We start from the raw sequence: 15,487 nt of genomic DNA on the forward strand, positions 1-15,487 counted from the left end.
CCATATCCAGTAAAGAAAGAAACAGGTCTTCCATGAGTGAACTCGGTAGGTGTAACAGCAGACTGAATCCACATAGGTCATCCTAGAGAGAATGTTGTACTCTCTCTATTCAAGGGGATGGCTGGGAGTGAGACTGATTCTGGTCACATGCAGTGGCCAGCTTTTAATAACCCCACAAACTCTCTAAAATACTTAACTGAAAGTAAGGTGTACCTTTCATTTCAAACATAGTATTGTTACTGAAACAAACTGAATCACCAAGGTGTATCAACCAGCTTTATATTTAAGGTCTCCAGACTTCAGTTAATTTAATTAATTTAGTGTCTTGTTACAGAGATACTTGCTGGGAGTGAGGATGGGGGGTAGAATGGAGGCCTCATGAGAAAAGAGATTTTCCCAAGGATCTCTACCCAGAGAGAAGGCCACATAGAAGAGGTAGCTTTTGAACTGGATTTTGAAGGAATGGTTGGAGTGATATGTGGGTACCCAGGGTAGGTTAATAATTTTATATTCTTTAAACTGATATTATAAAAATATTTGCTTATTAGCATTTAAGCAAAGAAGAGTTAGAGTACCATGTGGAGGAAGTGTAGCAAAGGAGTACAATGGTCTCTAATTGTTGCCAGCGTTCTAGTTCTGTCATAGACGTGCACACCCATTTCAGCAGAACAGAAGTCCTCCAGTTATGATGAGATGTCTGTGAAGGTAGATTCCTGGCCATCTAAGTGTGGCCCTTGGTACGGGGGTCTCCCTCTAAAGTGACTTGTCTGTGTATTCCTTAATTTGACATGCCAGGATCTCCCTGAAAGGAGTGCTGTGTATACCTGCCTTCAGATTGTTAGGATTTTGTATGTTTTTGTGCCTCTTAGAGATTGACATTCTGGGCAACTGCCTCACTGGCATCCTTCCTCCCCTTGACTCTTGAGTGGGACTATGCCAGGCTGAGAGGGTATAAAAGGTGTTGGATGATGATAGAACATGGTGTATTACATGAAGAGCAGATAGTTCTCTGGTCTCAAAATGCACAGTGGGGGAGGGAATCTATGAGGGGGCCGAGAGTCTGGTACTGATGCTGGTGGAAAAACTGGGAAGATTGGTTAGGGCACGTTTGTATGAAAGATCTTTATACATGGAGTTAGTGCTCAGGCAAATCAGATTCAGGCCTGGAAGTTTGTTTCCTTATAGAATCTGAAAGCACCAAGGGGTTTTTAGAGATGTGATTCTTAATTTGATTGGGCTGGGGGATCATGGACTTTTTGAAAATGTGATCCACGTTGTGAACTCTTTTACTAATCAAATACACAATTTTCATACAATTTTAAGGGGGTTCACAGACCATTTCCTTCAGATTCTACCTGGTAAAACTCTAGACTTGGATAGAGAACTGTTGTTTTTCAGAATAGCAGTAAAAAAGAAAATGCACAAAACCAAATACACATACTTTAGCAACCTCACTATTGTACACAAATGTAAAAAATGTTTTAAGCTTGGCATTATTTTCTGACCTTTCCCCATTCTGTTAAGTTTTAAAAATTTAGCAGCTAATTGACAACTTAAATTTTGAATTAAGTTTGGGCATCCTGCATCTAAATGCAAGTTACTTGATAAGACCTTTTCCTGTTGATTTTTGGTTGTAATGTGAACTTGTCTTTTCCCTCTTCAGCTGCTCTTAGGAAACAACATGCAGCCGAACTGCATCTGGGGGATTTTTTAGTTTTTCTTCGCAGAGTTGTATCTTCAAAAGCAATTCAATCAAAAATGGCTTCCCCAAAATGGACAGAAGTGCTTCTAAATATAGCATCTCAGAAGTGTTCTTCAGGTATATGACCTTTGCCTTGTGTTAGAGTATTTTTATACATCACACGTATTTTATTCAGATAGTGCTGGACTTGAACAACATTGGATATTTGACCTTGATTTCAAGACTTTTATTTTATTTATTTATTTATTTATTTATTTATATATTTTTTAAAGATTTTATTTATTTATTTGAGACAGAGAGAATGAGAGACCGAGAGCATGAGAGGGAGGAGTGTCAGAGGGAGAAGCAGACTCCCTGCCGAGCAGGGAGCCTGATGCGGGACTCGATCCAGGGACTCCAGGATCATGACCTGAGCCGAAGGCAGTCGCTTAACCAACTGAGCCACCCAGGCGCCCTTAAGACTTTTATTTTCTAAATACTTACTTGATCAAAAGAAAAATCTACTTTCAGAAGTAAAAATTGATAGGAAATAATAGAAAGTAGCACCAGACTAGATGATAGATTTAATCTAAAGAACTTGATGCTATTTGTTTGGATTACCATAATAAAAATAAGCAGAGAACATACTGTTTAAAATGATAATTTGGCACAGATTTTGACATCACTTCTTGATTATCAAAGTGCAGATCTCACTTGTCCATTTTCTCTTATCATAATATGATTTCTGTTGTCTTGATTATAACTTCTGATTGTGTGCTATCTATGAAAGTTGTATGTAATAAGCTCACCTCCCAGTTCTTAGCCTAGAAGTTTGGTCTGCTGGCATGGATTACTGTCAGTCCTTTCCTAGTCTTTTTTTTCAATTGTGGTAAAATACACATAAAATTTACAGTGATATAAAATAAAATCTACAGTTTTAACTATTTAAGCATTACAATTCAGTGACATTCAGTACATTCGTAGTGTTATTCAACCATCCCTACTCTCTGTTTCCAGAACTTTTTCATCAATCCCCAGTCTTTCTTAAATATGCTAAAACATCATTTAATTTTCTATGGTACCATGTTATTTTATATGTATGCATTCTCAATATACTTTGCTAGTTTTTCTTAACTAGTATAACTTAAAACAGCTTTTTTTCTCTCATTTAATAAGGTGAGGCTTATATTGATTAATGTCTTAGAGCATAAAGAAAAAAATCAGATATTCATTTATTTTTAATTGGTTTTGTTGTGGTAGAAGGTATAAGAAAGAGCATCATTATTCTGCCTCTACCTTTGCTTACTTTAGAAAAGTACAAACTGTTTACTTGCCATTAATCCGAACAATCTCTGGGAGGCAGTCAGGGCCTGCCAGGATGGAGAAGAAGCCATGAAAGGCTATGATAAGCCTGCGCTTTAGAGATTAACAGATCTATTTAAAATTCTACCTCTGCTGAACTATGGTCACCTTACTTCACTTCTCTCAGCCTCGGTTTCCTCATCAGTAAAACGGGTAGGATTTGTGAAGATCAGTAGAGTTAATGTGTATGAAATGCATAACATAGTAGTACTTGGCACAGTAGTTATTATAGTGCTATTCCCTTTATATATACATAAAAATGCTCCCCCCAGTCCCCCCTGCGCACATGGGCGCTCTCTCTCTCTTTGGTCTCTCTCTTTTTCTCTTTCTCTAAAATAAATCAATGAATCTTAAAAAAAAGGGGGGGTGCTTGAGTGGTGCAGTCAGTTAAGCATCCCACTCTTAGTTTCGGCTCAGGTCATGATCTCAGGGTTGTGAGATTAAGCCCCCCCGTTGGGCTCCGCACTCAGTGAGGAGTCTGCTTAAGATTGTTTCTCCACCTCTCTCTTTGCCCCTCCCCTCATGTGCGTGCCCTCTCTCTCTCCCTCTCTCTCTAACAAATAAATCTTATATATACATAAAAACTGAGATATAAACATGAATATTCATGTACATTGGGTATGGGATGAGTCCAGAATTCTTGTGATAATAGGTTAAAGTGTAGTCCATTCCAACCATAAATGGCTAATGAGCCTCAGATATTTTTATTCAAGAAGTTCATTTACACTTTGAATGTAAGTCACACTGATAATAAGAAAATGTCTTTTCCCCCCTCCCAGGTATTCCTCTAGTTGGTAACCTAAGAACGAGGCTCCTTGCACTTCACGTCCTTGAGGCTGTGCTACCAGCTTGTGAATCTGGTGTAGAAGATGATCAAATGGCTCAGGTTTCTATTCTTTAAAGCTATTAGAAGATATTTTTCACATGTGTAATATAATTCACCCCAAATCCAAATTATAGTCTCTTCAGTGGTAAATGTGTCATTAATTCAGTAGCAAAACTTCTGCTTCTGAGATTGCTTTATTATTTCATTTCCAAGCAAGGAGAAAGACATTAAGCTTATGGGTGTGAGGAGTAGGGGGATAGTGAATACTTGGAAGGTCAGAAGGAAAGGAAAATCTGTGGAATTTCTTACTAAGTTTGGGCCTCTAGAGAGAGAAATATGTATGGTTGTGTGGCCTTATCAGAGGTCCATATAGTGAGGAAACATGGAGGGCCATGGAACCCACTAGAAAGTGAGTTAATGATCCTTCTAAAAAAAGATGTTTAACTTACAGACACCCAAAGTAGCTTGTACATTGTTATAATCAAATTTCACATTTGACTTAATATTACAGTTACATGACTTATTTTTTCTAAAATTACTTAAAATTATCTTTTACAAATTTCATCATTCTTTTTCTTTCAATAAATAGGTTGTTGAACGCCTCTTTTCCCTTCTGTCGGACTGTATGTGGGAGACACCCATTGCTCAGGCCAAACATGCTATTCAGATAAAGGAAAAAGAACAAGAAATAAAGTCACAGGTAAGTGATTCTTCCAAAAAGGTATTTTTAGACAGCACAAATGACTATCCTGTCTCCTGTCTCTGGACTCCTTTTTCTCTGAGGGACTTTGTTCTATCAGTTATTCCATATTTTTTCTGCACTTTCTCCTTCTCCACTGGTTCCTTTTTCTCAACTTATAAACATCTCTCATTCCTACCCTCCCCAAAATCCTTTTTTTACCCAAGAAGCCACCCATGTCCTCTCACTTGTCCTTCACTGCTAAGCTTCTCAGAAGAGTAATTTTATACATATTTATAAGCCACTCCTTAGTTCTCATGTTCTCTTCAATTCAGTTGTTGCTCTTCCATCAAAACACTGAAATTAAATGACAAAAGTAAGTGCTAATTGCTAAACGTAGGATGCACTTTTTTGTCTACATCTTACTTGATCTCAGGAAACTCTAGCTTCTGTTGTTTTCAAAATACTGCCTTCTCCTACATCTCCATTCCTCTGCCAATCCTTGGTTCCCTCTAGAGGCATTTCTTCTTTGGTGCCACGTTCTCCTTCCCTCCATCCCAAACTCCGTTATCCCTCAGAGTTCCAGTCTTACCTTTTCCAGCCGTCTGGAATATATCTGGAACCATTTTCACCTATATGCAGTGTCTTCCAAACTTAAATGCCAGCCCAGGTGTCTCCCCATCAAACTTTTTTACTTTTTTCCCTGTCCATTTTTTAATTGGTGGTACCACCATTCACATAGCTTCCAAACCTGTGTTCTTGGGAATTCTGATTCTCCTAATGTCACCCCATCCATGTAGTCACTAGGCCTCATTGATTTTACTTCCTAAATTGTTCTGAAATCCATTTATGTAGCTACCTTAATCTTTCTCTTGGTTTTCATGGGCCCACACTTTCTCTGGTTTTCCTTCTATCTCAGTACAATGGCTTCTTCTCATTCTCTTTTATTAGTTCTTCCTCTTCTGTTTAAGTGTTGGAGTATCCCAAGGCTTGGTCCCAAGACCCCTTCTTTTTTCAACCATCATCCCCGCTTCTTCATCACATCTTCAGAGTTCCCTTTCCTGATCCTAAATCTAGAGTTACTTGTCACATACTCTGTTACATCATTTGTTTTAATTTTGACATAGCACATACCTGATATTTTTTTGTTTATGTATCTTCTGTTTCTACCTTCTAAAGTGTAAGTTCTAAATAGTTTTAAATATATTATTTAATTACATATATAATATAAATATATTAGAAATACATATTTAAAACTATATATGTGTTTTTATTATATATATATTATGAATATATAAAATATATTTTTTTACATTTTATATATATAAACATTTTATTATTTATACATATAAAAGTTATGTGAGAGCAGAGACCTTATCTATCTAATATACTGCTGAATATATAGGACCTGGTATAATGTCTTACACATAGTAGATGCTTAATAAATACTCATTGAGTGAATTAATAAATTGAAGTCCTCACTTTTTTACCTGAACTCTTGCAGTAATCTTCCGATTGATCTCTCTGCCTTCATCCTGTATACCCCTGGTAAAACAATGTTTATAAAGCATTGATCTGATTAGAGATCCTCTATATAAATTTGTGTAAGCACTCCCTATTGTCTGTAAAGTTCAAACTTTAAATGGCATTCAGGGCCTTCCATGATTTTGTTCTTCTTCTCTTTCTAGCCTCCTTTTCTGCCATTCTCATCCTCCAGACATTCCACACTGCTTGCAATTACTATAAATCACTGAACTCTGTTGTACCTCCATGCCTTGGCACAATGCTCTACTTACTGCCCTAAATGCCTTTCTCTTCTTTGATCAGCTGCCGAATGCCTTCTTATTATTTAGGACTCAGCTCAGAAGATATCGTCTTTTGAATACTTTCCTTATCCTTCCCAAGCATGTTTAGACACTTACACCTTTATGTTTCTGCTATACTGGTCATGTAACTTCTGTTATTCTCTCACAATACTGGTGTTATTTATTTCTCTGGCCCCTAATTGGACTGTAAGCTTTATGCAGAGGCCATGCTGTATTTATCATTGTGTTCCCATTGCCTGCACAGTACCTGGTACATAGTAGATATTTAATAAATATTTGTGGACTCAAACTAAGGAGTCTTAGAATATATATTAACTGAGATCTGGATTATCCCAAAGCACTGACCCAGCTTCCTTTTTGGTAGAAGCAGGGAGAGTTGGAGGAAGAAGATGAGAATCTTCCTATACAAGAAGTATCATTTGACCCAGAGAAAGCTCAGTGTTGCCTAGTTGAGAATGGACAGATTTTAACTCACGGCAGTGGAGGAAAAGGATATGGATTGGCATCAACTGGAGTAACTTCTGGGTGCTATCAGTGGAAGGTACGTAGAATTCTAAGTAGTTTTTAGCATTTTGTCTTTTAGTCCTTTTCTCCCCAGGTTCTTACAAAAAAAAAGTATGAAAGACTTTTAAAAAATCATATATAGGGGCACTTTGTTGTCTCAGTTGGTAGAGCATGTGCTTCTTGATCTCAGGGTTGTGAGTTCAAGCCCCATGTTGTTGTGTGTGGAGCCTACTTAAAAAAAAAATCATCATGTAAATGTTTTATCTTTATGTAAGATGTTAACAAAAATGGCACTGAATGAAGGTATACAAGAAATGTATTATTTTTGTAACTCTGTTATAAATTCTTCTCAGGTTATCTCAAAAATTTTTTAAATGAGCAGTTAAAAAATGTTGATAATCCCTCTTATGAGGGGTCACAGAGATCATACCCAGCCATGAAAATACAGTAATCTGTGTGATGTTTCTGCCTAGGAAAGCCCATGAGAGACTAAGTGCCCAAGATTTTTTTGGGTGCTGGTCACATACCCTCTGCCTTGATATACACTAAAATTTTAGTCTCAGAGGAAAGGAGGTGTTAATGCTAAATGATACTGTTGTACAAAACAGCCCAGGCACAATGAGCCACCCTCATCAGTTAGGGAAAGTTTTTATCGGTGAAGGAAACTGTTTACCAGTCTAGTTCCAAATTTCAGACAGGGTCCAACACCGCAAGCAGGACTTTCTAAGGATGGCAGTCTCTGCTATATTAATTCCTTTTTGGCATAGTCCACCCCCTTGGCCCTTGGCCACCGTCTCTTTACAGTAAAATTATCAGTAGGACCCTAGGCAGCAGGGTGAGACCAACTTGTACTACTGAGGGGGTCCTAGACTTAGCTAGTTAAAACAAATCCCATTAACCGTAAGGCCTGTCATCAAAAGCCATGTGGATTTGCCCTTAAGTTTTTGTATTAACTGGCTTAGGCATCATTTCAGCACAGCACAACTCTGGCCAGTCCAGGGCTTAGGTAGTGTCATGTTAGGATGCACACACAAGAACTACAGTTCTAGAAGGCATACGTGCTATCCTTGGAAACGAAGAGTTTATGATTGTTAGGATACCCCGATCATGATGTGCAGTATTAAGCAGAACAAGTTAACAGGGCCCCAACGTGACCTTCCACCAGGGGTACCTCCCACCCTCTGCTCCCAGTCAGTTTGAATAATTTAGAGTCAGTGGGACTCAGGGACTGCCTGAAGGCAGTCAGTTAAATGGTTTTACTTATCTGTGATACCAGTTTATTTGCCTCAAGAGCATGATGACATCTAGAGGTGTGCTGTGGAATATGCAGGAGCTAGGGCCACTCCCTGTTTTTCATAGTCTGTCAGTTATGATGGGAGGCTCAGCAGTCAGGTTGAATTTGAAGTACTCACAGCAGCCTTCAAGACAACATGGATTTTTTTTTCCCCCTAAGGAAAACAGTTCTGAAAAACAAAGATCATTAGGGGCGCCTGGGTGGCTCAGATGGTTAAGCGTCTGCCTTTGGCTCGGGTCATGATCCCAGGGTCCTGGGATCGAGTCCCGCATTGGGCTCCCTCCTAGGCGGGGAGCCTGCTTCTTTCCCTCTGCCTCTGCCTCTCTCTCTCTCTCTCTGACTTTCATGAATAAATAAATAAATTAAAAAAAAAAAAAGATCATTAATGCCGTCCCCACTCCTCCACACTTCCCAAGGGTCTGAGTTTTGTTTTTGTTTTTTTTCTCCCTTATTCTGAAAGCATAGGTCCCATTTAGTAATTATAACTTCGGATTTTTTCAGTCATGTTTTTATCTTCATTTAGACCTTTTGTACAGAAGGGTTGGGTGCAAGGACAAAAGAATTTTCACACAAAACCATTTTCATACAACTTAACCAGAACAGTTAGTCAGGAAGTTGATCAGGACAAAAATCCCAGTTAAAAATTTTTTTTCAAAAGGTTTAAAAACCTCTTAACTCTTTTATCCTAATCATTTATCTAGTGAGCAGCCTAGAAAAGATCAATCTCTTTCTGGAAGAAATTCTTTTAATAAAAGGCCTTACTTAGATGTGTCTATCAGAAGAAAGATGAGACATGGAGAGTCAAGCTATCAGTCTGTTGTTGCAACCTGCAAGTAATCCAAAAAGCTGAACATAATATAAGCCAACAGTAGTGGGATGTCCCCAAGAAGAGGTTGAAGGTCCAACCGATTAAGAGTGGATGGCAAGGTCATACTCCCTGTGGTATGCCTTCCTCCAACTACATCACTAGAGGAGTGAAATCAGTTTCTGTGTCAGAAGTATGGACCCAGTTAGCTCAAATTTAGATGGTTCCATCAAAGGACAAGCCCTTTCCTAGGGGCATCTGCAAGTGACCCAGACAGTCCAGCCAGAATCTATGAGGTTTTCAGAGTTTGTGGCCCCACAGAGGAGTCCTAAATCTGCAACACTCCCAAAATTTGAGTTTTGTTCTTTGGGCCAGTTCCTGCTTTTGAATTGAGCACAGCTCATGTTGGGTTGAAATAGCCCATGGCAGACAGTATCGCGTTTTAGCTTGGAGTCAGGTCCAAGCAATTAGAATCTATAAATTCAGGATTCTGAAAAGCTGACAACTTTTTTGGCATCAATGAAGCCTAGAGGTTGTCAGACCAAACTGCTGTGTTTCAAATCCAAGTGACAAGCAAGGCTTTTCTAGGCTCTTTTTGCCTTGTCAGTCTACGAGTCCAAATGTAGCCAGTCAAAAATATGCACTTTAGGCTAGAAAATCATTAGCCTCTAAAAGTCAGACATCAGATTTTACTGATGAACTGAATGGCAAGTGAAAACTACTTTTTAAAACTCTGAAAATATATCTGTGTATCTCTGGAGATTATCACTCTTTATATATTGTCTCCCTTTTTTCAGAGGCTCCAGTAAGCAAAAATCATAGCAAAAAATCATCAGTTATGGAAGCTTATTTTGTTTCTGATACTCAAAAGAGATAAAATTTACCCTCTGGTGGCAAAAAACAAGGAAGTTGTGTCTCCCTAACAATTTTTCCTTTGTAGCTTTCACTGATCAGGATGATCCCTTAGCATTTATGAAGTTACAAGCCTGTAATATTTTACATCAGTTTTATTACACATCTAGATGAAATAGCCATAAAACAAAGCTCTTTTTTTTTTTTTAAAGATTTTATTTATTTATTTGAGACAGAGAGAATGACAGAGACAGAGAGCACACGAGAGGGGGGAGGGTCAGGGAGAGGCAGGCTCCCTGCCGAGCAGGGACCCCGATGCGGGACTCGATCCCGGGACTCCAGGATCATGACCTGAGCCGAAGGCAGTCGCTTAACCAACTGAGCCACCCAGGCGCCCTTTTTTTTTTTTTTTTTTTAAATTTAAAATTTGGGGCACCTGGATGGCTCAGTCATTAGGCATCTGCCTTCGGCTCAGGTCATGATCCCAGGGTCCTGGGATTGAGCCTCGCATCGGGCTCCCTGCTCGGCAGGAAGCCTGCTTCTCCCTCCACTCCCCCTACTTGTGTTCCCTCTCTCGCCGTCTCTCTGTCAAAAAAATAAATAAAAATCTTTAAAAATTTAAAACTATTCCCCTTCAGATTTCAAGTTTACTCAAGGTCTTAGAGTGAATTTAGGGTAATTAGTTGGGTCAGGGGCACTGCTACAGCAGTGGAAGCATCTAGGCTAAAGAAAATAACTGGAGAGGTCTTTTCTTTTCTTTTCTTTTCTTTTCTTTTCTTTTCTTTTCTTTTCTTTTCTTTTCTTTTCTTTCTCTTTTCTTTCTCTTTTCTTTTCAGCTTTGTTCCAGCTCTGGGAACTGATTTAACTTTTTTCCCTCTTACTTGGAGGAAAGAGGAACACACACTTCTAATATTTTTGGTCTACCCAGAACTCACCTTTGGGGAAATTTGAACTTTTTGCCCTCCCACCCAGAGGAGAGACAACTGCAAATTAATTTGTATTCTTTGGCCCATCCAAGCCCATTTGTAGGGATGTTTGGGGCCCATTGTTTTCCCTCCCACAAGAGAGAACATCACAAATTTTACCCTGACTGCTCTCTTTTTTCTCACTTTAACCAGGCCAAAAGCAGTCATGGGAGCCAGTGAGCTAACTCTTCTATGGTTGGATCTATTATTTTTGAGTTCCATAGGTAACTTTACCTCTCCCAACAGATAGCAGTTCACTTGCTGTTTAATAACACGTGTTAACTCCATAGCCACCAGACACCAGCGTTTTGTCTTTTCCCACTTCTCTCTCTCTCTCTCTCCTCCAAATAGCACTGTAATTATATTTTAATGAGTCAGTTCTAATGAATCTTCTTGTTGCCACCACTGTGTCAAGGGTCCCCAAGATGACCCCTATATTCAAAGATTTGGTAGAAGAATTCATAGGACTCAGCATATAGTTTTACTTATGACTAAGGTTTATTGTAACCATCCAGTAAGGACTTAAAGCTGGGTAAAAGAGGAAACGACCAAGGTGGAATCTGGAGGAATCAATGTGCGTGCTTCTTTGTGTTCTCTCCTTCCCATGAGGGCTCACATGGAATATGCTCTTTTCCCAGCAACGAAGTGCAGCAGCATGTATGCAGTGTGTTAGGGAAGCCCATTAGAGACTTAGCACCCACAGTTTTTTACCAGGGGCTCATTATGAAGGTGTACTCTGCCTCACATGTACCAAAATTCCAGACTCCCAGGAGGAAAGCAGGTATTCAGCATAAACCGTACTGTTCAAACACTGAATGCCTGGTGAGCTACTCTTATCACTTAGGGAAAGTTTGGTATCAGTGTAGGAAACTGTTTACCAGTTGAATTCCCAGAGACTAGCCAGGGGCCAATGATTCGGCTCAGGTCATGATCTCAGGGTTGAGATCAAGCCCCATGTTGGGTTCCATACTGGGCGTGGAGCCTGCTTAAGATTCTTTCTCTAACTTTCTCTACCTTTCCCTCTGCCCGTCCCGACCCTTCTCTCCTCTCCAGGAAAAAAAAAAGAAAACCAGTTTCAGGCCTGCTATATTAACTCTTCTCTGCACAGAAATATACATAAAAGAGTAGTTAGAAAATTTGAATGTAAAGAACTGAAGCTTTCCATTAATGATTTTTCTGGACTGGACATCTTCAGCTTCATAATTGAATTATAAGCTAAAATTGTTTAAATAAGTACTCAAAAGTTACTCTAAGTGTTCTATAGGTAAAAATTAAGTTTGTTTTTAAATTGTTATAAAATGATGAAATTGTTTCATTTGTATCTTATTTTCACTTAGGATGGAAATAAACTTACATATTCCCATAAATGCATCAATGTTGTTTATGAGCATATTCCCCAGTATTGGTTTATGCAATTAATAGTATATAAACAGGTTTTTTGGATATTAGTGAACATTACCACTTTCATTTTATTTTAGTTTTACATTGTGAAGGAAAACAGAGGAAATGAAGGCACGTGTGTTGGAGTTTCTCGCTGGCCAGTACATGACTTTAACCACCGTACTACCTCGGATATGTGGCTCTACCGGGCCTATAGTGGTAACCTCTATCACAATGGAGAACAGACTCTGACGTTGTCCAGCTTTACTCAAGGAGATTTCATTACCTGTGTGCTAGACATGGAAGCCAGGACCATTTCCTTCGGGAAAAATGGAGAGGTACTGAAACTCATTCACAAGCATTACATATTTTCTTGTTTTTATTTATACTCAACTCAATTATTTAAGTGCTGGTTACTCAGTTTGTAGATTACCCCCTCTTCTCTGCTTTTACTTTATTACCTTTTGGTTCTTTCACCAAACAAACAACAGAAAGATGGTAAAATCCCAGTAAGATTTTTGAAGCAGATGAACAAATCAGGATCATTTGTTATATGTGGGATTTTCTTGGTTAGCAATGTTATTTGAGATTTGTTCTTGTAAATTGTGTTCTGTCTCATAAAAGCTTTGAATCTTAATGTGATTGGATATTATACATTAAAAAAAATTTCTTATTTCTTTTTATCACCTCTGCCACACTGTAGGAACCCAAATTAGCTTTTGAAGATGTGGATGCAGCAGAGTTGTACCCATGTGTCATGTTCTATAGTAGCAACCCAGGGGAAAAGGTAATGAAACCTCAAACCTTTATACTTAAGTGTAAAGAATATTTGTCTTTTTTTATTAATATTTGTTAGGCTCTGATAGAGATTATAAATAGAATAAGCTATTTCTACCATTAAAGTACCTGCTCAGGTAATTTGCTCTCCAAGAAAGTTAGATTACTTTTAGAAGGTACCTTTACTCTTCATTAAAGCACTATTTGATATTCTGGCAATTTGAATGTAATAATTCCTTTCAGTTATAGGAATTATAGGAAACAATTTAGGAATAATCTGGTTCATTGGCAGTTGTGCATATAGGAGATCTAGAAATAATCTTTTTTTTTTTTTAAAGATTTTATTTATTTATTTATTTGAGAGAGAGAGAGAGAGAAACAGCATGAGAGGGGAGAGGGTCAGAGGGAGAAGCAGGTTCCCCGCTGAGCCGGGAGCCCGATGTGGGACTTGATCCCAGGACTCCGGGACCATGACCTAAGCCGAAGGCAGTCGCTTAACCAACTGAGCCACCCAAGCGCCTGATCTAGAAATAATCTTAAACGTAATCAGATACCATTAGCTGAATAATGGAAGTTGTAGTTGTGATGGGGAACCTGACGTTCATTCAGCTGAGCGGGGGTCCTTATACCTTATAGATGGTATAAATTTGAACCCTAAACACTTCAGGAGGACAGTATTAAAGAGATACCCTCTCACTAAAAACTTTTTTTTCTCCTTATCTAACACCCAGGCAGAGACAAATTTCTTGGTGGTCTCCCTGTGCTGATGGGTGGATTTGTTTTCCTCAAATGAAAGGATGTAGTATAGCCTAGCTCTGGTCTCCAGAATTTCTAGTTATTTTGTAGTAGAAAATTTTCACACTGTCATATTTCTATAATGGGAGTGCTGGACTTGATCAGTCCTAAGCATGAAAGTTAACTTCTATTCTGTGCTTTTAAATATGTTTTAAAAATTGCCAAGGTGGTATAATTTTAAGCTAGCAATTCATGAGAGAGGGAAACTGCCTCTTGAATAAGTAATCAACAAAACTGGAGATGAAGTAAAGAGACAACCCAGTACCTGCAGTAGTCCTTTCCCCCAGTGATATTCTCACAGCCCAAACTAGGCTCTGCTATGTTCTACTCAAAATGATGGCCTAGTGCTCCCCAACATCTGTGAAACTTGAAGGAATTAATTCAACCTTGGACTATGTATCAACCAATTTATTCTGCCCAGAAGCCTTTTCTGATAAATTTCAGAGTCTCTGGTAAAAACAATATTAATGGTAATTAACATCTTTTTGAACAATTTACTGTGTATCTGGCACTGTAGTAATAGGCACTTTATGTACATAGTCTCATTTAATCTTTAAAATAACCATAAGACACAGATATTAATTATTTGTGCAATTTTTTTCAGATGAAAAAGCTGAGGTTTAGTGAGATTAAATAATTTCCCAAGACTATTCAGAGTTAAGATTTGAACCCAAGTCTTGCTCTTCTTTTAACCTCAGGGTCTTATTTGAAATGTGTGGATTGGAAATATCCCAATTATCTAGACTTATAATTTTTATCTTTGTGCCCATTGAACAGTATAAGATGGCCTCAGGACTTGTCTTAAGGATGAGAGTGAATAGATTCTCAAGGCTTTTTTTTTTTTTTTTTGGAGTAAGTGGAATCAGTCACATACACCTTGGTTTAAACGCATCTTTTGGGTGGCCACAATAACTCTGATACTCACAGACTGTAGGAGGAAGTTTAAATGACAGGGCAGCTTGTTTCAGAGGACCATATTGCTACTAACAATAAATTTGTAATATTTGTTCACTCCTTATCAGCAGCCAAAGGTATAATATACCTATATTAGGAGACCAAACACAAGTTCAACATGGGATTACATGTGCTAGACTTTATAGTGACTAGTAGTTTAGGAGAACTATTACTATCACATTTCCTGGCTTTTTTCCTTCTAGGTGAAAATTTGTGATATGCAAATGCGTGGCACACCGCGAGACTTACTTCCAGGAGACCCTATTTGTAGTCCAGTAGCAGCAGTGCTGGCGGAGGCCACTATTCAGCTTATCCGTATCCTTCACCGAACAGACCGTTGGACTTACTGCATTAACAGAAAAATGATGGAAAGGCTGCATAAAATTAAGATATGTATTAAAGAGTCAGGTCAGAAGCTAAAGAAAAGCCGCTCGGTTCAAAGCCGAGAGGAAAATGAAATGAGAGAGGAGAAGGAGAGCAAAGAGGAAGAGAAAGGTAAACATAATAGACATGGCCTTGCTGACCTCTCAGAGCCGCAGCTGAGGACCCTTTGCATAGAGGTGTGGCCTGTGCTGGCAGTGATAGGAGGAGTTGATGCTGGTCTTAGAGTTGGAGGTCGGTGTGTTCACAAGCAAACTGGGCGCCATGCCACGCTGCTGGGAGTGGTCAAAGAGGGCAGCACGTCTGCCAAGGTCCAATGGGATGAAGCAGAAATTACCATCAGGTATGATCTGTTGAGTTACACTTTTAGCAAACGAGTATTTAATGGTGAAATGGGCCTATGGAC

At 38.7% G+C, this 15,487-nt stretch overlaps 1 protein-coding gene across 12 annotated transcripts in view; it reads left to right on the forward strand.

The window, feature by feature from the left end:
* HERC1 (HECT and RLD domain containing E3 ubiquitin protein ligase family member 1) overlaps positions 1-15,487 on the forward strand; it is a 190,223-nt gene that overhangs the window by 111,013 nt on the left and 63,723 nt on the right. For 10 of the 12 annotated variants that reach the window (XM_064570326.1, XM_064570331.1, XM_045899900.3 and 7 more), the window contains exons 31-37: positions 1,664-1,819; positions 3,823-3,929; positions 4,459-4,569; positions 6,739-6,915; positions 12,273-12,512; positions 12,878-12,961; positions 14,904-15,424. In XM_064570326.1, the coding sequence (XP_064426396.1) occupies positions 1,664-1,819; positions 3,823-3,929; positions 4,459-4,569; positions 6,739-6,915; positions 12,273-12,512; positions 12,878-12,961; positions 14,904-15,424 (1,396 nt within the window). The remainder of the gene's footprint in view (positions 1-1,663; positions 1,820-3,822; positions 3,930-4,458; positions 4,570-6,738; positions 6,916-12,272; positions 12,513-12,877; positions 12,962-14,903; positions 15,425-15,487) is intronic. The other 2 variants (XM_064570332.1, XM_064570337.1) reach the window with 2 other exon arrangements.

Source organism: Mirounga angustirostris, unplaced genomic scaffold, assembly GCF_029215605.1.
Source record: "Mirounga angustirostris isolate CCGP_5_RB_7025 unplaced genomic scaffold, mMirAng1.0.hap1 SCAF_9, whole genome shotgun sequence".
NCBI lineage: Eukaryota > Metazoa > Chordata > Mammalia > Carnivora > Phocidae > Mirounga > Mirounga angustirostris.